The 27,926-nt window shown below is 31.2% G+C and overlaps 2 protein-coding genes across 3 annotated transcripts in view; both read right to left on the bottom strand.

Annotated features, from left to right (window-relative positions):
- The window catches only part of LOC126774416 (cysteine synthase-like), a 157,632-nt gene that overhangs the window by 36,398 nt on the left and 93,308 nt on the right, over nucleotides 1-27,926 (bottom strand).
- LOC126774405 (arf-GAP with dual PH domain-containing protein 1-like) lies at nucleotides 312-21,653 on the bottom strand. 2 transcript variants are annotated; one of them, XM_050495919.1, is made up of 8 exons: nucleotides 21,497-21,653; nucleotides 13,432-13,657; nucleotides 11,602-11,775; nucleotides 9,846-9,938; nucleotides 8,686-8,862; nucleotides 7,635-7,870; nucleotides 5,922-6,116; nucleotides 312-4,966 (listed from the first exon to the last, which is right to left on the bottom strand). In XM_050495919.1, the coding sequence occupies exons 1-8, from the start codon at nucleotides 21,576-21,578 to the stop codon at nucleotides 4,902-4,904; spliced, it is 1,248 nt and encodes a 415-aa protein (XP_050351876.1). In that variant the 5' UTR covers nucleotides 21,579-21,653; the 3' UTR covers nucleotides 312-4,901. The 2 variants fall into 2 exon arrangements, with proteins under 2 accessions (XP_050351876.1, XP_050351877.1); XM_050495920.1 differs by lacking the exon at nucleotides 9,846-9,938.

The following is a 27,926-nucleotide window of genomic DNA, read 5'->3' as shown; positions in this document are numbered from 1 at the left end:
TAAACTAAAGTATAGATTTTAAATTAGGTATAATAACATGAGAAACAGGTTAAATCTTTTACTGAATGTTGTATCTGTTACATTGGACTATAAGTAATTTATAAGCATTGCTACTCAGGCGTTCAGTTATGAGTTTTACAAAAAAAAAAACCATATAAGTACATAATTTTCAAACAAAAACCTTTAATTGTGATACATTTTCTTTATTCTAAAAAGATTCTCAGAATATTTATATTGTATACTTAAATAACAAAACTTTTCTTTATGAACATAATATTTTTTTATATAATTCTTGTAGATTACTTCAAAAATTTTAAATATTCATACTGTGAATTTAGTTTTTAAAAACTTACAAGAAATATTTTGAAGTTGTAGTATTCTGTGCCGGGAGCATTAAATGATTTTGGACACAAAATATATAATAAATAATTATTAAATTTCTGTTTATTATAATTTTATATGTATTAAACTCATGCAGTAATCTTTACATTTCATATTTTTATCTAGTCACTTGAATTAATTACATTGAATTTCATATAAATTTTCATAAACGCGTTTAATAAAAGTATATTTTAAAACAGACTGTTCAGATTTTATAAGCACTTCACACACTATTCCTCACATTGACGAATTTTATTCATCATTTTCACACACATTATCATTCCTATTCAAAGAATACATTAATATTAAAATATTATTCTACCTTTTTGGTAGTCTCCTAGCTTTTAATACGATCTATTCAAGTAAATAAAATCATTCGTTCCTAGTCGTAAATATCACTAATAGATTTAGATCAGTTTATAATTTAAAAAAAAATCAGAAGACAGAATATAAATTGATTAGTAATTGATTTATCGGCAAATGTCGTTAAAATAGAGAAGAAATAAAACAGAAATTTCAACTGTCATGAATAAGAATGTCAAATTAGTTGAAATTGTTATAGAAAATATCGCAATTGAATTACAAAGTTTAACAATAAATTATATACGTAGATAGTTCTAAAAACGTGTCGATTATTTATCATTAAAACATAAAAACTAAAACGGCTTTACATATAAATGTTGTTTAGCGGGTTAGGTCAACAATGCTGTATCTAGAGATGTGCCAGTCAGTCGTGTGAGCTGACTCGAGTACCGACTAAAAAACTTAGTAAGAGCTTACATACTCGAGTATCGAAATTATAGGATTTGGATACATTATACACGGTATTCGAGTACGGGTGCCGAGCTCTTTATGGTATTCGAATATAATCATTCTCATCGATTTCGATGACGGCGACCCTAGAATTTAAATATTTTTTCTAGCATGTCTTAATGTGGTTCTCTAGACCAAATTTGGTTTGAAAGCCCTACGACACGTGTTACAGTACAATTGGCCCACAGAGTTGTATGTATATGTGTAGAATGACTTAGGTCTCTCTTTTCTTTCTAGCGATTTTCGTCTAGTGGTATTCGAATACTAAGACGGGTACGCAAATTGCGATCTTATGTCTACAACTTTTAAGTCTATATTTTATTGTGAAGTCAGTTAAGCGCTACAGAAACACGTATGAATATTGTTTTATTATTAACGAGTAAATCATTCAAAAAGATTCGAGTCCTATTAAGTATTCGAATACATATAAGTATTCAAGTATCTGTCCGAGTCTACCCACTCGATTACTGACTTTATTAACAAGTACCAAAAATTCGAATACCAAAAATAGCCAATCCGGCACATTACTAGCTGTCTTCTTCTTTCAAATATGAAATCAATGATAAAAAGAGAGAAATCAATGTTTGACTAAACACCCGTTAAACGACGTTTGTAAGGCTATATGATAATGAAAATTTAATATTTGATCATCTATTTAACAAACTAATTTATTGAACGTATTTTTTAATGAATACGTAATCTCTGTAATTAATATCAACCTCAATTATATAAGCTATAAAATTAATATATAATACATAATTTATTTTGTAGTACCATCTAACTTTAATAATAAATAAAATGACAATAAATAAATAATCAGCGGATATTAAATTATATAGAAATCAATATATATTTGCAGCTATTAAAATTGATAAGTGATAAATAATACTACAACGCTAAAACATACAAATTGTACGCGAAATTATTGCGTTACTAATTGCTTATTTGTATATTAAGTATTAAATACGTCGTTATCTGTATCGAACGATCGATTATTTTATTTCAATATAATAATACATTTAACTACTACTGATATAGTTGATTATATTTTATTTAATTAAACCCTATTCAAAACGAAGGAGTAAAGATAAACAGACCTTAAGATTCGCATATACCATTTCCTAATAGCTCTGCTATATAATGCATTATAAACAGTTCTTGATGAATATCTTTATTTATAAAACAACACTATTCCACTCAACCAGTTATAACCACATTAATTTAACTTTCGAAGTTCCGATAACAACTTCGCGGACATTAAACGCTATTTTTTCGCGCATGCAGAGTGAATATCATAGATTATTCAAGATCTCGACCAATGATATTGCGTCAATTCGATGACAAAGTTGTTTATTTGGGCTTATTGCTTTTGCGGTTGGAATAGGCTATAACCACTTTAATTTTAATTTCACTTTACTTTTAGAAACTAATAGACGCAATGACGATTTCGTTCTCACTTACACAAGAAAGAGAACGAAAATTACGTTACAAATGGTTTAGTCAGAGATAGAATTATTAAATCTTTTGTCCCTTATCGCGTAACCAGTTTTGGTGTTTTTTCATGTTTTAATTAAATCCTAAAAATTATTTATCTCCCAAAACAGGGAATGCAGTTACTATGGCAACATTATACGCACACATTGACAAACTATCTCTGCTCAATCGCGGCTTCACGGCCCTTTGGTCTATTTGTTTCTTTGTCTACGGTAACACCGTCGCGGATTTTCACAAATTTTGAAATTTCAATCCATTTTAAATGTCATAGATTATTCAAGACCAATGATATCGCGTCAACTAAATGTCAAAGTTGTTTTTTGTCGTTGTCTTTACTCCTGTGGTTCGAATAGGCCAGAAAAATACGTTTCACATTAACATCAAAACTTCCTTTCGAATTAATCGTTAAATAATAATTTTGTCTACTCATATTTGCTTCATCATTTTAAATAAACAAAGCAAATTATTGATTATTAAGCTAATAAAGAAAAACCCCGATATTTAATATCGGTCATCGATATCGAGTATCGAATTGATACATGAATTATTGTTATTGTTATATTATTTACTATTTTTTTTTTAAATATTTGATACTACGTTAAAGATAAAGCCCATCAGCCAGAAACAGGTTCCGTCAATTTAACAACACACAATCCTAATTTGTTGTTGTATGACAGATGCACGAGCTATTAGAGCGTGAGAGTATTGTTGCTATCCTGCTCATAAGCTTGCTGTTACAATACGAGTGACCGAGACGATTCATATTGACTAATTGTAGATCAATATTACTTGAAATTACGTTAAAGATAAATCCCATGAACCATAGTCAATATCTATTAGATTAACGACATACAATTTTAGCTTATAGTATGACAGATGCACAATTTTTTAGTGGTTGTGTATTGTTATTACTATCCTGCTCGTACGCTAGGTATTTCAATAGGAGTGACCGAGAAGACATACATTTTCTACTAACGTAAATGAGTAATATATGAAGTTATAATGGTACAAAATCTATCGAATACAATTATTTTATTAGACTTAACTTACTTATGTCTACAATTATATTGCTTATGACACTAAAGCATTATATACGATGTTTATTGTAATTTTGTTCTACTATAATATGTACGATTAAATTTTTACACGAATTCCCTGTAAAATGTCTTTATATGAACGAGAGAGCAATATGTTATTTTAAATAACTTTTTGTGATAACATGACGTGATTTTTTTTTTAATTCTTAGCAGGAAATATAAATAAATAGCATGCTTACTAATATTGTTTTAGTAACTCTTATATTTTGGACACGATATTGACAAATTGAATGACATCAAACACACCAAAAACTATAATTATTTATTACGAATTTTAATATGTGATTTAAAAGTATCATCATAGTAGCGTCTATGTGAAGATAACTATGAAACGAATTTAACTCTTATTTTTTACATAAGAACGCAAAATCTTATGGTGAATTTACGGAGTGTGTTTGTAACTTATTCAATTTTGAAAGTCACTAAAGATTAGTGTATCAATGTTGTTTACAACTAAACGTAATTATAATTGTTATCGCCAATGCGTTGACTTCAAATTTCCAATTTTCTTATACATGATATGCAGCTCTACATAAGTCATAACCTAATCCACGTGATTGTAAATTGAATAACGGTCGCTACTCCCCATTTCCTCTTTCACAACACACGCAATCCAACCGAGTGGTAAGATGTAAGAAAATTAAAAATATATGTATTATATTAAAAACATTTTGTGCGAAGCCTGAATACATATTACAAAGTTTCCTCCTAATATTTCCATTTAATTTGTGAAAAAAAAACCTTAACGAACTAATCACAATTAATAATAATATAAATAACAGATTCAGTCCCTTCACTATTAATTTTATAAATTATTTTCAATAAAATAATTAATTTATTTACAAATAGTAAAACTATTTTGACTAAAACAAATGTATTACAATAAAAAAAAAAAATAATCATCAGAATTAAATAATTCATATTAACGTCGAAATAAAATTATTTACAAATAAAATATTCATAAAATACATGCGTGAAATTAAATCATTTAAAATTAGGTATTTTTTGCACTAGCGAATTGTTTAAATATATCGTAAGCGAGATGAATACGGTTTAATTTCTTTAAGAATACTTTCTATGTGGTTTAATTATATAACAAAAGGTGATAAAATTAAACTACCTCCCTGAGAATATGCTGATCGAATTCGACGTTGTGCGTTTCCGAACGAGCGTCGCTTCGACTGAAAAAAAAAAAGAAAATAAGAGTGCTTTATTTTATTATCACGTGACATTCGATGCTGTGCGTTTGATAATAATAATAATATCCTGGGACATTTTTCACACACGGCCATCTGATCCCAAATTAAGCTTGTACAAAGCTTGTGCTATGGAAACCAGACAACTGATATACTACATATATTACTTTTTTTTTTGTAAATATATACTTATATAGATAATTACACCCAGACTCAGGACAAATATACATGTTCATGCACACGAATGTCTGTCCTGGGTGGGAATCGAACCCACAACCTTCGGCGTGAAAGGCAAGTGTTCTACCAACCACGCCAACCGGCTCGTCAAATTTGATTTGATGTGAGCAGTGTTTTATTTAACACAATTAACTAGCACATATTGTACGTCTATTTTTTTTTTTTTATAGAATAGGAAGGTGGACGAGCATATGGGCCACCTGATGGTAAGTGGTCACCAAACGCCCTTAGACATTGGCATTGTAAGAAATGTCAACCATCGCTTATAGCCAATATATTTGGGTGTACACACTTCATCATTTTAATCTAAGTTAAGATACAATTAAATATAATGTATAATTCTAGTTAAACTAAGGAGTATAAGGAAAATACTATTTAGATTTTATCTATTGGCTGGCAGTCATGATGTTTGGGAAGCATTATATTTTATACAATGCAAATGGGGCGGAGGTGACCACATACCTGACATAAATTTATTTGTATGTCTATCGTATTATTAATCTTACAATGCGAGAAGATCAGAGAGAAATAAGACGCAGGATCAATGGCTTGAGTTGCCTTCCGAAGGTCATCATTAAACTCGTAGAATTTCACCCCTAATCAAATTTCAATGACCTCACACGGAATTTGAATTCAGAACATTGAGATTAGCACTTTAATAGCTACTCGTAACTAGTAGACCAAGTGGGTGTTCTATACTCACTCGTGGAGTCTTGCGGTGTGAGCGGTCTTTTCAGCGCTTGCTGTATGACAGCGAGCCAGCCGGCGCGGTCCTCGTGAGTGGTCGCGGCGAGGCAGAACGTCCGCTCGGGCGTCACCAGCTGGAACGGGAAACGCGCCTCCTTGCAGCCGTTACCCGTGTTTGAAACTTTGATTTGGTAACCGTTGGATTCGTGGCCTGGAATATGACAATGATTATACATATAATTATTATTTATTATAAATAGGCAGACTAGCAAATATATCACCGCCGACCATAGACATTGGTGCTGTTAGAATTAAACATTGCTTACATCACCAATGTCCTCATCTTTAGAACTAGGTAGCTAATAGTGATAATGGATCATTTGTACACTGTCTCACTGATCCTATACACCGGAATACAACAACTAGGGTAACTAAAATAATAAATTTAAAACGAAATAAAACGATATCAATTATTTATAAAATAAAAATAAATCATAGGTGGTTTCCCGGATATGAACTCGTGACATTTGCCAAAGGTCAACGTTCGTGAAGAAAAACATCATTATTAAGGCTAAACATTAAACGTACTCGGAATCGCGATATCGTATGTATCTTTATAATTTGGATTTGTCTTTGACAATTAATCTGCTGAATTTAAAGGGATAAATGTCTGCGAATAAACAAGACTTAATTAATATATTCAATTGTTTTGAAACCCGTAAGCTTTGATTAAGTTCCACGGGTTCCATCCATTGGGTACCCATATATACCTCACTAATCCATACAATCCATGTCAACAATACCTAATAACTATTACAATAATGTATTTTATATAAAAGCTTGCAATAATTGTCTTTAATGACCAATATTATTATTTATTACTATTAATAAATTTAAATTATTTTAGTCAAATTTAAAATAGCCCCTCCCGATTCCCACCCGACGCAAAGCTGCCCATAATGCAGGCCGCATTTCCGCGCTGTATGGCAATGGACAAACTTTGTGCCAAGTGGGACCCGGAGCGACTGTCAAATCCCCTCTCTCTAAGGCGACAGCCAATTTCCCTTATTAAAGTAAGGGCATCCGACCCCCAACATCCCGACGTCTCGAACGCTAGTGGCACAAATAAATAATTTTTAAACAAAAAAAAAAACCTCACTAATTAAAAAGCTATACTCTCCAAGGCATTCCAAGGCAATTTGCTTTATACTCTATGCTCTGTTATTTTGACTATAACATAAAACCAGCTGCAATATATTGTCTATGATATATTTTTATGTGTTTTCAAGTTTCTAATCATTTATTTTACGACGGTAATAAATTTCTTAGGTAATTGTTTTTGAATTGTGTTAGCAAATGTTCCGTACGTAATACAACATAGAGATTACATTTTACGTCGGTAATACGTCATTCTACGTAAGACTGTTGTTTACTTATCCCGAGTCCGATGACCGTGACTCTTGATGGCATGGAATACTGTGCGACGAAGCGAAGGAAAAATTATCAAACCGCGGCATCGATTATAAAGCTACGGCCACATCTTTGGCATCTTTCAAGTTACTGAGAGTCGATGTTTGTTTGAATAAGTTTTTTTTTTTTATAGAGTAGATAGGGGGACGGGAAATAAGCCACCTGAAGGTAAGAATTCACCACCCGTATACATATACGCTATTACGCTTATAATAAGTCTTTTTTATATTACTCAATGTAAAATGGGTGACGTACTTACCAATAAATATTTCGCCCTTAGGATAAGCGTCCAGCGGTTCGTCGTGGTACATCAACTTCCTGGTGTCGAGCGTGAACCATCGCCGTCTGTGCACATCAGACGGCCGCGGCCCCGTTTTCCACAGCCAACCTTCGCGTGCGAAGTCTTTAGGCAGACGGAGAATGAGGTCGGATTGAGGGGTCGATGGAAACGCTACTTGTAATAGGTGTAATTTTGCGCAGCGTATGGCTGTGTACCTAAAATGTAAGAGAAAATACGTTTATATGTATATGCAAACGAAAACCCTAAGTTATACATTAGATAATTTACTCATTACTATTGTAAGGGCAAATAATTTGTTATAGCTTTTTTCTTTTAATATATGTAGTTATTGAATATGGTCTATATTTAGGGACTAAAACGTTTGTTCCTTTAAATATAATTAATTATTATTTTACTATATTATTAATGTGTGATTCTCGAAGCCTAATCGTACTCACTTTTGAAGTTATATTTATAAGAGAAGTTGATAATAAATATTTGAGAATATATTAATTTTGTTTTTTTTTTTATTAATAAATAAATATTACAAGTCTATCATTTATACTCCTTCTTTGGAAATCAGTAACAGTACAGTAACAGCCTCTTAATGTCCCACTGCTGGGCTAAGGCCTCCTCTCCCTTTTTGAGGAGAAGGTTTGGAGCTTATTCCACCACGCTGCTCCAATGCGGGTTGGTAGAATACACATGTGGCAGAATTTCAATGAAATTAGACACATGCAGGTTTCCTCACGATGTTTTCCTTCACCGTTAAAGCACGAGATGAATTATAAACGCAAATTAAGCACATGAAAATTCAGTGGTGCTTGCCCGGGTTTGAACCCATGATCGTCGGTTAAGATTCACGCGTTCTTACCACTAGGCCATCTCGGCTTTTTGGAAATCGAAATGTTCAAATTACAAAATATATAGTCTTTTAAAACCGGTACCCTATATATATCAATGATGGTAGCTTTGCTGTCCAGTTGTAAAAGTCCAACCTGTATAATATGTTTATATTTGTATAAATTACCAGCAGTTAATAACTTCCGGGTCCTCGTGGTAAACGTAAATATGCCTCGTTGATCCGTCCTTCATGAATGTCAGCTGCATGGAGTTCATGTGACCGATCTTAGAGGGGGCGAACGACACGTTCAGTTCAGATAATTTTAACACACCCTTTGGTTCCTTGTTCTCCTTGACGTGATACCTATGTAGATATACATGTAATGAAGGTATTTAATATATATATATTATTTTATATGTGCCTATATATTGAAGAAATACTAGTTATAGATGAAGTGATACTAATAATACTATATGTTATCAATAACATTAAGGATTAATTGAATTATTATTATGTATTATTGATTATATATTAAAACATTTATTATATATTTATTTTACAAATGTGACGTCATTATGAGGAAATACGTACACTTGAAATTGTCTCTACTTTTTTAGTAATTTAATTCTTTACCTGAACTTTGATAGGGTAAACGTTATTATAAAATATTTACTCTGACCATACATAATAGACACAATATTATTAATTAGAAAATTATTCAATCAATTTATATTTATCGGCTCCGTTATTGACATTTAACAGAAAGTTACTAGTTATATTTAATTTATCAGATGTAATCGATGATTTACATTTCTTAAAATGCCAATTGGGCGTTGGTGACCGCTTACCATCAGGTGGCCCAAATGCCCGTCCGCCTCTGAGCTGCTTCAGTAAGAATAGTTCTTTGTTGATGCAGCTGATTTATAAATTATAATCTCATTATGGAGATAACATATCGCTAATTCTTTTTTCAGCAATCTAAAAATCTTAAAAAAATAATGTTACGATTACTTTATTATAGACTTTGAAGCATACAGTTTTGTAAGCGGGATGATAAAATGATTAGCACGTACAAGGCAAAGTCGACAATGATATTACAATCAGTAAGACATAATTTTGCATGCTTTAGTTATGGAAGCATTTGTTCTTGTTATTTAGAAGACCAACCATTGATGAAGTGAATATTAAAACAGTATGTATGGTGATTATAAATTATGTATTAATGTAAGAAATAGTATATAAACGCGGATACTATAGTCGACCTTTATTTCGATCGAATTTTCTATAAGCTTATGTATATAACCTAACTAAAATTGTGCTTATAATTTTTAGTACTCGCTTCTTACCTCAAACGACCCAAGTTTTTGAGTCGGAGATGATCGAAAATCCGACCGAGACAACCCGAAGCACGGCTACAGCCGTCTGAAGCGTGTTGGTACCTAAGAACCATTCCGAGTTAAGAGAATCTATTAATCTCAACACAAGTCCCTATATTATTATCTTTTATTTTGTATTCACGACGATTTCACATCATTATTTACGTTGTTTGTTTAACGTTTGACGTTGTTTTTATGAACTTAGCTAATTAACGCCGCGAATAATGCCAGCGTAATATCCTGTTAATAATATTATGTCTGTATTTTATTAATGTAATAGTCTGAAAAATGTTATTGTAATAACGAATATTACTCGTTTTAAAGGATTATTATGTATCCTTTATGCAATGATATTTTTGACAATTCGTTAATTTTTATTTAATATTGTTTGAACGTTTAATTTAAACCATTGACAAAAGTATACAAAAACCAATATTACATAGGTTCGACTTGGCCTTGCTTTAAAAATATCACGAAAAGATATATTCTTACCTAAATTATTAACAACAAAATTATTTTCTATGCTAATTCAATACTTAAATATGTATCCAAATAAACAAAAAAAAACCTACTTAAATTACACATAGTTATAAAATTACTGTAAGTATCAAATTTTCTACGTGTTAAATTGAAGGTCATTTTGAAATAAATAAAATATGACATGCTAAATAATAATATATGTCATAATTGCGATTTAACATAAAAAATAATGTAAATATGTCATAAAATTTACGTCTATGAAGAGTTTTTAGGTAGGCATAGTTACGTAAATAGTTAAGTTTTAATGATTTGTCGACAAAACGGCATAGAGTTCATAGAATATTATAGTAAAATTCCGAATAATGACCGTCGTAATTAACCTCGGCAACTGTCGCAATAAAATATTAACACGATTCGTAGTTCGAAATTTCATAACATAAAACGACAGGAAAATCGAGTTCGTAGCTGATAAAATTGAGATATGCGTACGAATTGAAATGCGAAGTCATCGCAAACCTTCCGAAGAGTTTAAAATTACGTCGGCAGTCAATATTTGCACTAGGCTTTTGACGTAGTAGCTTAGAGGCGTGGAAGTTTTGGCAAAGAATACGTCATAGGCGACATTTAACCACGTGTCTAAATATACATGTCTTTCCGTATCGAAATGCAAGTTATCATTATTATATATATTTTTTAGGCGACTATAATTAAATACAATGTAAGCTTAATTATGCAGACGACCGTGTAAGACGGACTTTATACCTTAATCTTTCTTATCATTGAGAGAATTTGGTAAACAACATTCGTTTGTTGGCAAGAGTACAGATTAAATAACAACTGCTCACAGTTGGCTCGGCTATTTCATCACTTTGCGAAATTATATTGTAGACGCGGTTTACGCTGTATAAATAATCGTATCGCGAAGTCGTTAACTAAACTACCTATATCGCGTGTTAGACAAAATGTATGTCAATGAAAAGCGTTTGGATTAAGACAAATTTCACAATAATGCAATAGCTAATGTAGAGCGCCTATGACTGTTTCATGTTTAATGAATAAATATAAAAACGAAATGACGATGGTAAAAGATCATGCATGCATGTTAATATCGATGGAACGGAATGAATTGCACGTTGATTCTACGTTTGATAATAAAATCGGTATCACACAAATGTCTTAAATAATCTGAAACCTTTGCAATATGTTGCAGAATCAACATCAAACTTCGCTATATTGATCGACTTACTTCAAAGTGTCCTCGTTTTCGTTGAGAACAAACTTTCTCAGCTGATAGCGACTGTCCTCTTTGCCTCTCTTCATGAGGAACCCGACCATGGTACCGGAGAGGTAGCTCTGACGTTCTGGGTGACAGAATTCCTCTCTTTCGTACTTGGCGCGTATCCATTGTTCGATCAAAACTCTGAAATTATTTAATATATTAACTAGAGCAAATTTTAAGGTCATGCAGAATAAAATATGCCGTTTAAATACATTTTAACATTGAGATAATGTAATTCCAAAATATGCAATTGCTTTTATTCTTTTAAATAAAAAAAGTGTTTATGCAAATTAATTGATTAAAATATTAATTAATTTAAAATGAACAACTACAACAAGTTAAAGTGGAATAAAGTTAATTAAAGTGAAAATAGGAATGTAGTCAATTTTTTTTTCATTTAAAAATTATACGAAAACTTTCATACGAGTTTTATGATACTTCTGATAAAAATTATGGGCTACTTTTGTATGTGTGTAGTCATCGTAACGTACATATTCTATGGGATAGTTGATAATGTGGAGATAACACATGTAGGTCAAGTTTTGATATATTTATTTCTTGCCGATTCAATTCTATATAAAATTATGATATCAGTCATAATAACTTGCTCGTTATCATGTTTATTTGGAGTCGTCTTTTGTTTTATTAAATTTTGGTGTTTTGGAATAATATTGAATCGATTCGATTCATAAAAGTATAAATATACAACATCTCCACGTTTGATGTCTGAAGAAATCATTTCTCTGTTTTTGCAAGTGTGTTTGTTTGTATGTATGGTCGAATTTACGTAAGTGTTTCATTCGACTCCCATATCTTGTGTACGATTTATGAAACCGTCTTCAAACTAATTATGTTATCCTGATAGCTTCCTATGTATATTAATATAGACAGACCAATAAACATACAGAAATATTATTCTTAATCAAAAATCTAGATAATATCTTCATATCTGGAAGATGTTGCTGCATATATTGTAATTACAGGCACAAGAGACATAACATCTTGGTTCCCAAGGTTGGTGGCGCATTGGTGATGTAAGCGATGGTTAACATTTCTTATAATGTCAATGTCTATGGCGTTGCTGATCACTTACCATCAGGTGGCCCATATGCTCGTCCGCCTTTCTATTCTATTATGCTAATATATAATAATAAAATATATACTAATGCAGCCAACTACACTATATAAGAAAAACAGTTTTCGATTTTGGCTTTGTCGGCGTGTTTCGGAGGAGGGGCAGGTGTTAGGTAAAGAAAATTATGTCCTATGTCCATTCTTGGGGTTCAACCTTGCTTTATACCTAAATTTCATCAAAAATGGTTTTGTGGTTTAGCTGTAAAAGCGTGTTAGACAGGCAGAGTTTACACACACAGAGTATATTAGTATATATAGATGGTATAGATAAAAGGGTACAAAGGCGGTCTTAACCCAATAAGAGAGCTCTTTGAGATACTGAAAGAAGAAATAATCAAGAAGGTACATTAATGATAAATTGTACAAAGTTAGAGAAAAGTTTATGTCACCAAAAAAAAAAAAAACAAAAGTCTCTACTTAAGTAATAGTAACTAATATTAGATTCGAAAAATAAAATAAATATACAAACATGTTAATAATACATGTGCTGTTGCAAATATTTGAAATCATGCAAAGATTAATAAAATGTTGGTGTCTTCAAATCCAGAGTAAACAGGTTTGTTATAGGCAAGCGTGCTACATCTTAGACCGTGTGGATGCTTAACATCAGGCAAGTCAACGGTCAAACGCTGGCCTATTAATTGTAAAAAAAAAAATACTCACTGTGGGTCGTTCTTCGTCGGTCGCCGATAACACGGCGGTACACGCTCCTCGTATTTATTCTTTGCCGCGACGTTTCCAACTTCTTTCATTCTCTGCACTTGTGAGTCCTCCCAGCGATCTAAATCTAGGTGTTTCACTTTGCTGATATGCGCTCCCATGCCGCGATGTATACTTGCACATCGCATGCATATAAAAATACCCAGATTGTAAGAAGCCCAATCTGGCCCTGGAAATAAACGTGTTCCATTTTACTTTAATGTATATAATGTGTGTTTTAAAACAAAAGATGGCACGAATGTTTTATCATTATAATAATTCTGAAAATATCATCTGATTGTTGTCATCATTAAAATTAATCTTAGAATTGTGATGTTTTTACTCTCGAGTCATACAGAATTAACAATCTATAAATCATATTTTTCATTTAATATCATAATTTGATCTTTACGTCTCGTACTAATCTACTTAATTCCTAATATTTTATTGGGATTTGTACCCAGGACCTCATTCTCTGTCTTATAAGCAAGCCACTAAGCCAACGAAATAGTCACATTAATCAGTATCGACGAACTGAAATAATATTTGTTTTTGAGCGCATCTATACCGAAAATGTTTTGAATCCAAACATAAGTTTTATTTTTCGTCCTCTTATATGTATTCACACAAAACATTTTTATTTTGTCTGTCTAACCTAATGTTAGATTGTTTAATAATATTTTATTTATTTTATATGAATAAGAATTAATAATTTCCAAAACTGTAACAACTAGAGCAACAATTCTGCTTTTACTTTTAAATTTTTTTTTAATATTTCTAAGTAAGCTTACAGTTATTAAATTTTTTCTAAAAGTAATCTAGATGAAATTATTTTATATTTAAAAAATAAACTTATGGAAAAATAATCTATTATTAATAATAATATTATATGTTAATAATAATTATATGTTATTTGCAGTATTTCCACTTAAGAAACCGAAAGGAATGCACGTATGGGTAATTGTTTACGACGGCACTTACGTTGATTTGCAATATTATCAGACTCTCGACATCTAATCGTAATCAGCTCAATACCTAGTAATTATCGTTCTAAACAACATAATATTACACACATTTGTACATTTGAAATAACACCAACAAAAATGTGCTCACATTCCATTGCCCGTTCAAAACATACCTTTTATGTCCCAATGTGTAGAACGAACTATGCTAAAAATCGCTTTTTAGTAAGAGCATGTGACAATCATAATAAACGCTACACTAGTATAGATATATTTAACGAAAATTTATTTAAGTTCAAAGAAGCTCTAAAAAACTGTATTTGTCAGTAATATACTTATCGTTTTTTTTTTTTTTTTCTTCTGTTTTAAATTATTTTTAATACTTTATTCATATATCTTAATAAATTGTTAAATAACTTGTTATCGTTAGGTTCACTCCATGTTGGTTTGTATAAGTGGAAACTTTGTTGGCTTAAGTGAAATTTATTTTGTTACTAAACTTTATGTATTAAATTATGCTGTATGTTTCCCAAAATAAATAAATAAATAAATAAAAATATTCCGTCTGGTACCAAGCATGCCTACGCGTTTAGCACGTGCGATTACACAATAAACCTTATTCGAACACATATCATTTTTTATTATTTACATCGCCCAACAGTTTTTGTCAACGATACCTTGCCTTTATATAGTTTGGGATGTTCTTTATTGAGAGTAAAGGGCTCGCTTTATCGCTTGCCGCGATAGTGATATCAACAATAACACATTTCATGACGTCAATATAAGAAATAAAAGCTGAAACCGCGATAATACTTGCAATAGCTTCGCAAATAACAAATCAATAAAAAAATGAACGCAACCGCATCCGTCTTCGGTTGTTTGTGTGTGTTTAGACATACCTTACCTATGAATGAAGTGATTAGTGACGTGTGACTGCGCGATTAAAAATGTTCGTCGCGAGGGTCGACTCAAAATAGAAACGCAACTCCCGCAATGTTTCGTTTAGGAGTCCTGTTAGTCTTCAGACTGATTTAGTTCTAGACATAATAGAGTTTAGCAACACCACAACAGTATTATATGTTTACTAGGGCACACCGACACGACGTCACGTGCACGCACACAGACAAGAGTGGCCTCTCTCCAGTCGTAAATAACACGCTATGTTTTGATCATACAGTTGTAGGTGAATCTTCTCGTGTGATTTTAAACTGGTTTCGATGAGAAAAAAAAAAACAAATACGAAACGGTTTTGATTACTTTTTTCTTTATAGAATAATATAAAATATTTTTATTTTTGGAACACATATAAAAATATATGAGGTTCTATGAAAAAGGTAAGCAGTGTAAAAACAAAATCGGTTAATCACAAATGAACATGCGTTATGATACCGTAACAACGTTTTAAACTAAACGATTAATTACACATTTGTAGTTGATTTATACATTATTATGAGGGGTATTTGTTTGAGCTCCAAATTTGTCTAACACTAAAGGCAAATGTAAACAATAATCTTCGGTGGTTTGATTCTGGTTTTCTTAATGTTATGAGCTTTGGTACAAGATCTAGAATAAAAAAAAGGGATATGTAATTTATTTTCGTTCAGATTTTGAGGTTAAAATATGTCTTACAAAGAATAACAGATAGATAATAATTATTCAATTATATTTAAACAAACCGAATGAAGTAGTTTTGATAAGATTTTTAAGAAGTTAAAGAAATGCTTTGATATAAATGTTTATGATATACAAAAAGTCGAGATGGCCCAGTGGTAAGAACGCGTGAATCTTAACCGATGAACGTGGGTTTAAACCCTGGCAAGCACCTCTGAATTTTCATGTGCTTAATTTCTGTTTATAATTCATGTCGTGCTTTTCGGTGAAGGAAAACATCGTGAGGAAACCTGAATATGTCTAATTTCATCGAAATTCTGCCACGTGTATTCCACTAACCCGCATTGGAGCAGCGTGGTGGAATAAGCTCCAAACCTTCTCCTCAAAAAGGGAGAGGAGGCCTTTAGCCCATCAGTGGGACATTTACAAGCTGTTATATATTTATATATATATATATATATATATATATATATATATATATATATATATATATATATATATAAGTTAATACATAATATTGTATAAAAACACAACAACTGACACTGTGTAGGATTTATTACAATTGCCTAGTTCTAGATAAATAAATTAAATTAGAAGCACATCAGAAATAATTTAGATCACCTTCGTTGTTCTATATTCAACGGTCCTTTCAAACCCAGAATACCACGCCTCTGGCTTATTAAATTGTTTAGCATCTTTCCGTGGCAAGCTTGTGAACGTACATACTCAGGTCTTTTTTTTTTAATTTGCTAGTGAGACCTGTCTTGTCTAGTTTAGTAATATTTTAGTGATTATAATTTTTATAAAAAATAACTATAAAAATATCACTTTATTGGAACGTCTTTTACTCGGATTATATTCCAGTTTAAGATCTAAATAAACTAAAAATACATATTTTTTTGTTTACTGGTTTTTAGTCCTTCATTTCGCTCTTCTGTGTATTTAAATAAAAAAAACAGATTTTAGAAACGATTCAATCGTATTTTTCTGAATATTTTCTAAAGTGAAAATAAGTTAAATGACATAATAAGCGTGGAATGCAGCAACTTTTGCCGGTTGTCTAATTATATCTGCATTGCTTTATGTCATTAATGAAGTAAATATTGTGACCACGAGTATTTACGTACCTATTATTTCATTATCTGTTTTAGAATTACAATTTATTTGTAAATATATGTAAGTAAGTGGCTCTATTTTTATCAATTATTAATTTTAAAAAAATAAACCTGTAACTATGTACTGTATAAAGTCACCCTGACTTTTTGAAAAATGCGGTAAACATCAAAACATCTACCAATGATATATTATAGTTTACAACTGTGTGTGCACTCTTTATTCGCATAATATGATCGAACGGCATTTCACAACCAAAGCTTCTGTGGCACATATTGCTAGTAATTCACTGGAAATCTTTTATAAAAACATCCAACAATTTATTAATGGCCCGACACGTGGCTCGGACTCGGGACCTCGAGGTCTGCAATCTTTTAAGCCATTCATTACACAAACGAGGTTTTATATATGTATTCTAATAATTATTATCTGGTCCATTTTCATTTATTACATTAACCTTGTAATATATTACTTATTTATTCTAGAATACGCATGTGTAATAATACAATGTAGTTTATAAATATTCTGCTCAGAAACTTATATAATATTATAATAATATATAATATTAAACTGTGCATTATGAATTAAATATGCACATAAATTCAAACTAAATTTTATAATAATGTTAAATATTACTTGAAAATACTGTTTCTTTTATTACGAAATGTAAATGATTAAATAAGGTTAAAGACTGTCGTAATTTTTTTGTTTTAACGTGTGATTATGTAAGGCTAATGAACTTTAATGTAAAGCAATTTGTTAAAAAAACGTACAATATAATCTTTGTAATGAAAACAATACGCGTTGTCTTCTAACGTTACCTAAGTTATAAAACATGACTTCGTTATACATAATAGTAAATATTCGAATCATTAATGAAAAAAAAATCTAGGTAAAAGCCTCCTTTCCTCTTGAGGAGAAGTGAACCCAGTATTTTTCACAAAATTCAAGTGTTCTAGTCAATAATCATGGCTCTATGCTATCTTTCTTAGATTATGCAATATCAAAAAAGTTATTATGACATCAACATTGCACTGTATAAATTAGTTTTGTAAATTATTATTATCCATAAACTAATGTTCATTAGTTTGTGTGAACTGTGAGTTGAAACTTTGTACAGTATGAATGTAAAAACATTCAAACACACCGCAGAAAACGGTCGTGTAATATCAGAATGTGAAATGCGACATTGACGTTAATAATTATAACATTTGAAGAGTAAACGCATCAAAATAGTATATCACCGTAAGTTATAGACATTTCACGGGTTATTGAAGGGAGTTCTTACAGAACAGCACTGCTGTTGATGTTGACGTTTAGTAGTTGCATCGGACAATAGTATCCAAAGAAAAAAAATTGGCATTACAACGCAGGCATTAGCCAGTTGTCGTTTTTTACTAAATAGAAAAAGTAAGTGATTTATTCCTCAATGTTAGTAGCACATTGGAAAATTTAAGAGCACTTAAAATTGATGGCTAATCTCTATCTAATTCATTACTATATATTATGATATGATTTATTTTGTTTGTCAATTGTTCTTTGTTTTGATTTTTACATAATGCAAACGAGGAAGTAAATTATATTTACTATAATATTGAGAATAATTTTAAAATTTATTACTTACAGAGTATTATTGAACAAACCACATAAACCACAAACCTCAGATCATTTTGCACAATCGCGAATACCAAAATAAAATAGCATGAGTTAAAAAAAAACAAATAGAAGATGCATAATAATAATTCTTGATTTTGATTAGTACTAGATAATTATATGAAAAATATTGTAATTATTAGAATAATATGTCAATAATAATTATAATTTAAATAAGAAAAAAATATTTTTCATATATATTTTGTATCTGTTCGTGAAAAGTTTATATCGGTTTTTTCTCTTAAGGATAAGTAGGTTGGAGCTTTATTCTTTTTTATCTGTTTTGAAGTCAGACGTTGTTCGTCGACTCATACTGACAATGCAGAAAGACCACATCTCACACCGTCATCACCGTCCCCCCAGAAGTCTTATCTATGATGTTATATATCTTGTGTCTAAAATTACTTATTCTACCACCCTGCTCTATTTCCCTTTGGCTAATAAAGGTAAATGTGGCAGATTTTCACCCAATACATGCACGATACAACACGAATCACAATATTTCCATTACCCCAATTACGTGATAAGCACAATTTGAAATCGCGATTATGGGTTAAAATTCAAAAATCAATCATGTGATTGTAACTTTTTGTTTAAATTTGCGACACTTTCTTAACACAACTTTTTTAATAAAAAAATAATAATTATGACTTAAAAAAACCTAAGCTACAGAATTTAAATGATATTATTTTAGATATTTTATTATGTCACTTTGACGAAGTAAATAGAAATAATATTTTGATATTATGTACGCAAAATATCACGTACTAATTCATTCACGTACAATGCCATGTTACATTTTAAACAAGTGAAAGTAAACAAGGTCAGAAATATCAACAATGAAAAAGTTGAAGACACATTAGACAGTCCTACATTACTTGAATTGTAAATAATTTCATACCAATTTAAAACATAATGTCAAATCAGTCAAAAGCCAAGTTTAGACGCATGATAAGAAAAAAAATGTGATTCGTAATAGAGAAGAAACATCTATTGAATCAATCTTATGTTATTTCCTATTTCATTATTTATATTATCAGTAGCCGTGCTTAAAAGCTTATATTAGTGGTTAACATTAGTCTAGTTTTTTTATTTTATTTCGACAAATCATTGCTGCTAATGTACTATAATAAAGCACCGTAATACAAACATCACTTATTCTACCGTGACTCATATGAAAGTAACATGGGTCTGGCATAGCCTCACTCCCACCACCAGTACGGTGAGTCATCCGCATGAGGAAAACCCATAATATTTTGGCACCACTAACCGTTCAGTTACTGTTATTTGCTGTACTTTTATTTTATTAGACTATTTACAATCAATTTGCTTTCCATTTATCTGTTCAAAACCAAAGTGGAAGTGAACAGGAAAAATTGTAACATATTTCTATAAACTGAAATTAAATAAATAAATAATGTTTATTTATTTAATTATTTTTTCAGAATTTTGGGACGTAATCATATGAACTATTAAGATTAATAACTCTGTTTTTGTTTTGCCAAATACCCTGTATTGCCAAACGCTCGGCAATCTAGAGATTTTTATTTATAGCCATTAGCCGTGTATACTGCCTTATTTAAAGATATATTTAATTTTATTGCTATTACTTGTAATTTAAAGAGTCATAAATGTCAAGGTTTCTGATTTAAAACGGTATAAAGTCGTAGTGCAATTATTTAGTTTCTATATGAAAAAATATTTACGTAAAGTGAATCTTTTTATATACATATAATATTGTATATACATATAATACACATAAAATATTTAAAACCTTATGAAATAATATATTAAAACGAAATGTACCTAAGTATATGTACATGTAGAACATAAGTTAATATAGAATAGTTATATTTAAAATTGTTAATTTGCAAACATATTTTACATTTATTTGATATTCAATTTAAATAGTATTAATGATATTATTAATTCTTTTCATTCTAAATATTTCAAACGTTTTCAATAAACAACAATAATTGCAATCTAAAAGGATTATAACCTGGGTAATGTACTAAATAAAGGAGCAGGTAAGCTTACCACGAGATCAAACAATAAATAATTAAAAAAAATTAAATGATTCCAACTTTTTTTCCTTGAACATATTTTTAAGTTTATTTTGCATTTACTGTTGTGATTATGAAGATATAAAAACTTCTTTCTTTTAGTGTATATTTTACTGACTTTGAAATTAAACCTCACTGGTTATAAGGTTTAGCAAAATTAAGGATAATTGAATTATGTATTTGAAAATCGTTGCTTACTTCCTTGTAAATAATTTTGCCTCTTGGTTTTCCAACGTAGCACAATAACAGCTTGTGTATACGGAAAAAGGAATTGTAAATTCTAGAGATGAAAGATTGTTTGTCCTCTTACTATAAACAAAGCACATCGTGGCCAGGGGTTCGGTTACACAAAATTAATTTCCAATTAGCACGAACTCTTACAGGCTCTATAATCGGACCAAGCCTGATACACTTAAATTACCTACTTACGACATGATCGTTTGTTTGATCATCGATCATTGTTATTGCTCTCAATGTCGATGATTTGTTTTCATTGAATGCATTTTACGTCGAGGTCACTGAACTCCAGAGCATGGACGCACTTACGCCCCCCCGCCTATTCACCACCCCATGGAAATACCACGCTTTACAAGGTAAGTAAATCACTAATAAAACACTGTAACATACCCTGGCTTCCACAATCGGCACACACATTATTCCCGGGTTTCTTTAACAACTCCTGTAATAATTTTTGGTTATGATCTACCATCGTGGAACTTTTGCATCAATAATGAAGACACACGCTTAGCGTACGTCGCCACCCGAAAGTCGAACGCACGCCTCGAACGCGTTCTTCGCTACTGCGCGAGGGAGCGAGCGAGACTTCGACCGACCGACGCGGCGATTTGGTTCAACAAACGCCATTTCGTACGTAAAGCTTTCCTCGTTTCACTCGCTCCTATTGAATTACCATTAGCATGAATGAGATACAAAGAGAAGTCTAGTTTCGGTATATGAATGAAATCAGTGAGTAGTGGATTACACGAATATAGGTGTCTGCACGGCAATGTAGTGGATGTCTCGTAAAGTTTTGAATGTGTGAGTATGGCGTAGTACGTGATACGACGTAATACAAGCGCCGTCGCCGTCTCGCGTAAATTCTATGTAAGCATGTACATCATTATACAAATTGCATACCTATTTACTACCAAGCAGATTTAAAGGTAAACGTTATAATGATTGAGAAAGGATGTTACTATATCGATCTTCTTAAATTATAATATAAGTTAAGAATTTCGTCACTGTTACTAATAATTTGGATGATTTCATTTTATTAAAGTGTTATGTTAATGTAATAAGCACACAACATATTTCGCCTTGGCGCTGCCTCCAAGAAATTATAATAATAATTTTATGTGATAAATCAGACATTTACAATTAAATGTAAAGTAAGTATTTATACTTATTTATTATTTCGCACAATAAAATACAATTGTACAAAAGTTATGGCTATTCTCTACCAGTCAATTTCAAGATGTACACAAAAGTTATATACTTACTTTTAAGAGTGTTAAGAATCAATTCAAATAGGTCGAAGGAAAATTAATATTGTACTGGCTCTCTGTCTTATTATGCTCTCTAATATTCAAATACAAATTCAATTCATAGCTCTACATTATCTTGCTTTTAAAAGCTACTTCTGTAACTTTACATTATTACTTTACTGCTTATTTATTGATTCAATCAATACATTGTTAATTTAAAATAATGAATTTTTATGTAGTTTTGAAATTAAACAAAAAAATCATAGCTATTGTTATTTCCGTAGATGTCTTAATTATTTGTGTAGCTACTTTTAATTAATATTTATAAGACATTGTTTTGTCAAAGTTAAGACTTATTTAAGTAAAAACTGTAAAATTATTTACAGTTTTTACTTGATTACTTATTCTTTATAAATATTTGTATGTATAGGTAAAGTTATTCTTTGTAAAATATTATTTTCATTGGCTTGTCTTTACTAATATGAATAAAATACAAACGATATAATATGTAGGCTATAGACTAAGCTCTACTATTTAAATAAATTAATCTTTCAATTATTTCGTATGCTGAAGTAAATGTTATGCTTGTATTTTTAAAAAATAAATACTCTTTTCTGAATACACGGAGTTAGTAGCTCTTTTGTTAGACAATGTAGGTATGCCTTTTCCACAGTAAGCAGGTACCTGAGGTACCAAAAAAACCGTTTTCAAATGTACTTTTATTCATGTTTTCTGAACGTTTTTGTAATAAGGGCTACAAAAGTTATAAAAGTAACGACTTCAATGGTATCATGTCCAAATTTTTGTTATAAAAAACAATAATCCTTCCGCTATAGTTTCATTCGTCGGTTCTTCTAAGATCCAAAATATTTCTTTCCTTCACGATTGCTGACTTTTAACATTAAGAACAAATTGATATTGTGCCGTTTATACTAGTCTATACTAATATCATAAATGCGAAAGTAATTCTGTGTCTGTAACGCTTTCAACGTAAAGCCACTGAACCGATTTTGATAAAAATTGATATGAAGCAAGCTCGAACTCCAAGAATGGACATATACTTTTTTATCATAAACCCGCAGCACGCAGGCGAAGCCGCGGGCAAACACTAGCATTAAATAAAGTTATTAACTTCCTAGCTCTTTTTTTGATAAAGCTTATACATTCTACATCTTTGTACGTTCGTGTTTCATACAAACTTATATTTATTACCCTGATGTTTTTATGACAGATTCTCGCTACGACAGCAATCCGTCATCGGAGAGGATCAGGTGCAGGATCAGCTTTATGTGCATTATGAGACACGAGCTTACTACAGTGCAGAAAAGAAAAATTTTTCTTTTAGCTTGACTGTGATTTCTTTTTACCTCATCATCTCAGCATCTCGGAATTAGCAGCCTTATTAGGTAACTATTGGCTACCAACGAGATAGTTAAATGTGCGCTCTTCAACTAATTAACACCTGTTGTAACTGTTTATATACAGGGTTACAGGGTAATATGTCACGATCCTTTTAAAGGGTTATAGTTCAGGACAATAGCTATCAAATGACCCCCAAAATGCTTATGCAAAAGTGTATCGTTTTCGAGTTATTAATTTTTTAATATTTTTTTTATTTAAAGGATGTTTAAGATTCTAAAATTCAATAAAAAAAAAATCGACATATTTTCCCTATTTTTTTTTTGTATTTCTTGCTAGGGTACATCCTAGTTAATAATAACCAGTTATAAAACAAAAACAATCTTCAAGCATTTTTAAATTACAGATCCAAAACTGTACAACTTTTCGATTTTTAATTTTGATTCTTTAAGTTACTCGCAATTTTTTTTGTAAAAATCACTATGGCTCTTATCGTGCGGATCATTTTAAAAACATCTGCGTTTCCTTAGCTATCCATCGGTACATAAAAAGTACAGTAACAATCATAAACTCAGGAGAAAATTAGATAACAAAGAGACCAGGTAGGGAATTCTAAGAAATGCTATTGTTAAGAAATTAAATCTGGATCAAAGACAAAAGGACCTCAATGCAAAGTAGTTAAAGATTATTTTTAATAGGGGTAATAGGTAAAAAAGGAGAGATAAACCAGAGCTGTTTGTGGAATACTATTATCAATTCCTTTGAATTTACCGTCATTTTTTCTAATTTCCTTTTATCTCATTTCTTTTAGGAATAAGAGTAATAAAACCTTGTCGGGGTACATAATACTCACTGTACTTGCACTGCTCGTATAGTGTGGACGCGCTTTAGTGAATATTGATCTCTTAAATTTTTGAAAAAAACCGCTTCGTTTACTGGACTCTGTTTCTTACAACTTCGTGACTCGGCTAGCTACAAGGAATTTGTGATTTGTGTTTATGATAACTTGGCGCGTAAAAAGGACTATTATGGCTGCAGAACAAAATTCTTCTCGTCGTCCGTACTCTAATGAGGAATACGCTGACATCTTATTTTGCTATGGATATTGTAACGGTGACGCCGCAGCTGCTCGTCGTGAGTATAATCGTCGATTTCCGGATCGCCGGACACCTGACAATAGTGTCTTTATTGGTGTGTATCGTCGAATTAGAGAAACTGGTCGCGTGCAAAGGAGACAATCTGATTCCGGACGCCCTCGTGTCCGTTCTCCAGATGAAGAAGATGTAATTATTCGTCATTTTCGAGAGGACCCTACAGTTTCCACCAATATTGTGGCAAACCGACTGGGCGTATCTCAATGGAGAGTCTGGTTTACTGTCCACGCGGCTGGATTGTATCCCTATCATTACACACACCGTACACGTGATTGAAGAAGGAGATCCTGCAAGACGTTTAGATTTTTGCCGATTTATGCTACACTGTGATGCAGAAAATCCCAATTTTTTGAGAAAAATTTTATGGACAGACGAGTCAAAGTTTGACAAAGATGGTATTACTAACTACCACAATATTCGATATTGGTCTCAAAAAGAACAGGGAAACCCTCACAAAAAGCGGTTCCCAAAGACGTTTCTCGGTAAACGTCTGGATGGGGATTATCAATGATAATCTTATTGGGCCACATTTCCTACCTGATAACTTAAATGGTGAAAGTTATGAAAGCTTGCTTAGAGAAATCCTGCATGAGTTACTCGAAAATGTTTCGCTGAAACTTAGGCAGAGAATGATATTCCAGCATGATGGTTGCCCCGCACACTTTCGAATGTCCGTAAGACAGTGGCTAGACAGCAATTATCGTAATAGATGGATTGGCAGAGGAGGACCAATCCCATGGCCAGCGAGAAGTCCAGATTTGACTCCGATGGACTATTATGTCTGGGGGCATATGAAAAGCCTGGTTTATGATGTTTCACCAGTACAAACAATTGAAGAACTCAAAACAAGAATAATGAATGCTGCAAATTCTATTCGACATAGCTTGAGTAGTGTTGTAGTAAAAAGTGAATTAAGAAAAAGAATGCGTATTTGTATACGAAATAGGGGATCTCATTTTGAACACGAATTATGAATAATAAACAGTGTAATTTCGAAAGTATGGAGTAACTAAAAAGATTAAGTATTTTGTTTTTGATTTAAATTCAAAATTGCAATGACAGCTCTGGTTTATCTCTCCTTTTTTACCTATTACCCCTATTAAAAATAACCTTTAACTACTTTGCATTGAGGTCCTTTTGTCTTTGATCCAGATTTAATTTCTTAACAATAGCATTTCATAGAATTTCCTACCTGGTCTCTTTGTTATCTAATTTTCTCCTGAGTTTATGATTGTTACTGTACTTTTTATGTACCGATGGATAGCTAAGGAAACGCAGATGTTTTTAAAATGATCCGCACGATAAGAGCCATAGTGATTTTTACAAAAAAATTGCGAGTAACTTAAAGAATCAAAATTAAAAATCGAAAAGTTGTACAGTTTTGGATCTGTAATTTAAAAAAGCTTGAAGATTGTTTTTGTTTTATAACTGGTTATTATTAACTAGGATGTACCCTAGCAAGAAATACAAAAAAAAAATAGGGAAAATACGTTGATTTTTTTTTATTGAATTTTAGAATCTTAAACATCCTTTAAATAAAAAAAAATATTAAAAAATTAATAACTCGAAAACGATACACTTTTGCATAAGCATTTTGGGGGTCATTTGATAGCTATTGTCCTGAACTATAACCCTTTAAAAGGATCGTGACATATTACCCTGTAACCCTGTATATTATATGCAATTAAAACGTTTTGTTGTTTTTCAAACTCATGACTTTTATTATTTTAAAATGACCGTGAATATTTCTACATACAAATCCATACGCTTTAGTATTTTTACATGTAGAGATACATTAATTTACGAATATTTCTTTGTTTGTCCCGTATGGTATTTGTCTGGTATGGTATTTTGTAAAAACTCACCTCATTACCTGTGAAATGTTGACTATCGACTTATGGTTATATACTATTATTACGCGTGTATTCTTGAAATGTTATAATTATCATGGTCAATGTCGCATATAACTTTCAGACATTTTACGACAGTTTTGCAGGGAGTTTCGAATTTGTTCTTAATGAATGGCCCTACAGTTGTTTTTGACACTTTCGTAGAATAGTACTATCACGTAGAGGACATGACGGTAACGAGTTAATTTTAATATTTAAGTGAGATGTATTAAGCACAAGTCAATATATAAAATTGTAATTGAGATAACGATTAGAGAACGTAGGTTCGATTACGTTTTCTAAACGTTATCATTTGGATAGCAAATCCCTTTATCTTCGGAAATGAGTAAGTTTACAGTTTATATTAAATAGTCAAAAATACAATCGACATTAACCGAGGACCTCGATGAAATTAAAATTTTATTTATATATAATTTATAGGTATACATACAGTCTAATTAAGTCATAGACATCCGTCGATGCCAATCTTAATGTGCTTCTATATTCTGAGAATATATAATCGTACGGTAATTTTGCCAATTGACATTGTCAGTTGTATTGTAAGATTTATTCGATCGAGAAATTCGCCTGAGTTCGCTTGTTACTTACACCAATTGGATTTATATCGATAAAATTCAATAAAACGTTAACCTACAAAACCTACTTGAATATGATTAATCGTTTGCTTCTTCATTAGGATACGTGTATATATTTTAAATTAACTTCATGCCCAAATGATAATCAACTCTTATTCCATAAGGTTAATAGAAGATTACTTAAATAATTGTTGTTATTGATTTTGGTTTTTATATAAATAAATATCGATAGATTTTAAAAACAGTTATTCGAACAATTTTGTTAATTTATTCATTGCTTCCTTTTATTCTTTTAAACTTCTATCATAAGCGAAAAGAGGTCATTACCATTACGATTATGTCCAATTATTATTAAGAATAAACGTAATAATTGCCACACGCCCACGTTGAATTCGTTTCGGTGGCTACAGATGTTGTCTTTGAACTGAGCGATGAATTTAAATTTGTCTTTAAACGATGATAACTTTTTCACTATCATTCGATTTCAATGAAACAACGCCGAAATGTTGCTTCAAGATGAGTTTTATCTTCCTGTGAAAACCACAAGAAAATTTGTTCAGAGTTTTGGAGATTAG

This window comes from Nymphalis io, chromosome 16 (genome assembly GCF_905147045.1).
Source record: "Nymphalis io chromosome 16, ilAglIoxx1.1, whole genome shotgun sequence".
Taxonomy (NCBI): Eukaryota; Metazoa; Arthropoda; class Insecta; order Lepidoptera; family Nymphalidae; genus Nymphalis; species Nymphalis io.
This window is presented reverse-complemented; position numbering and strand designations above follow the sequence as displayed.

Bases quoted from the DNA above. Each gene is read 5' to 3' on its own strand.
- LOC126774405 (XM_050495919.1), bottom strand. From the start codon at position 21,578: ATGGTAGATCATAACCAAAAATTATTACAGGAGTTGTTAAAGAAACCC. The intron at 9,939-11,601 runs GTAAGTCGATCA...AATGGTTCTTAG, and splicing joins GAAAACGAGGACACTTTGAA to GTACCAACACGCTTCAGACG. The intron at 4,967-5,921 runs GTGAGTATAGAA...TTTTTTTTTCAG, and splicing joins CACACCGCAAGACTCCACGA to TCGAAGCGACGCTCGTTCGG.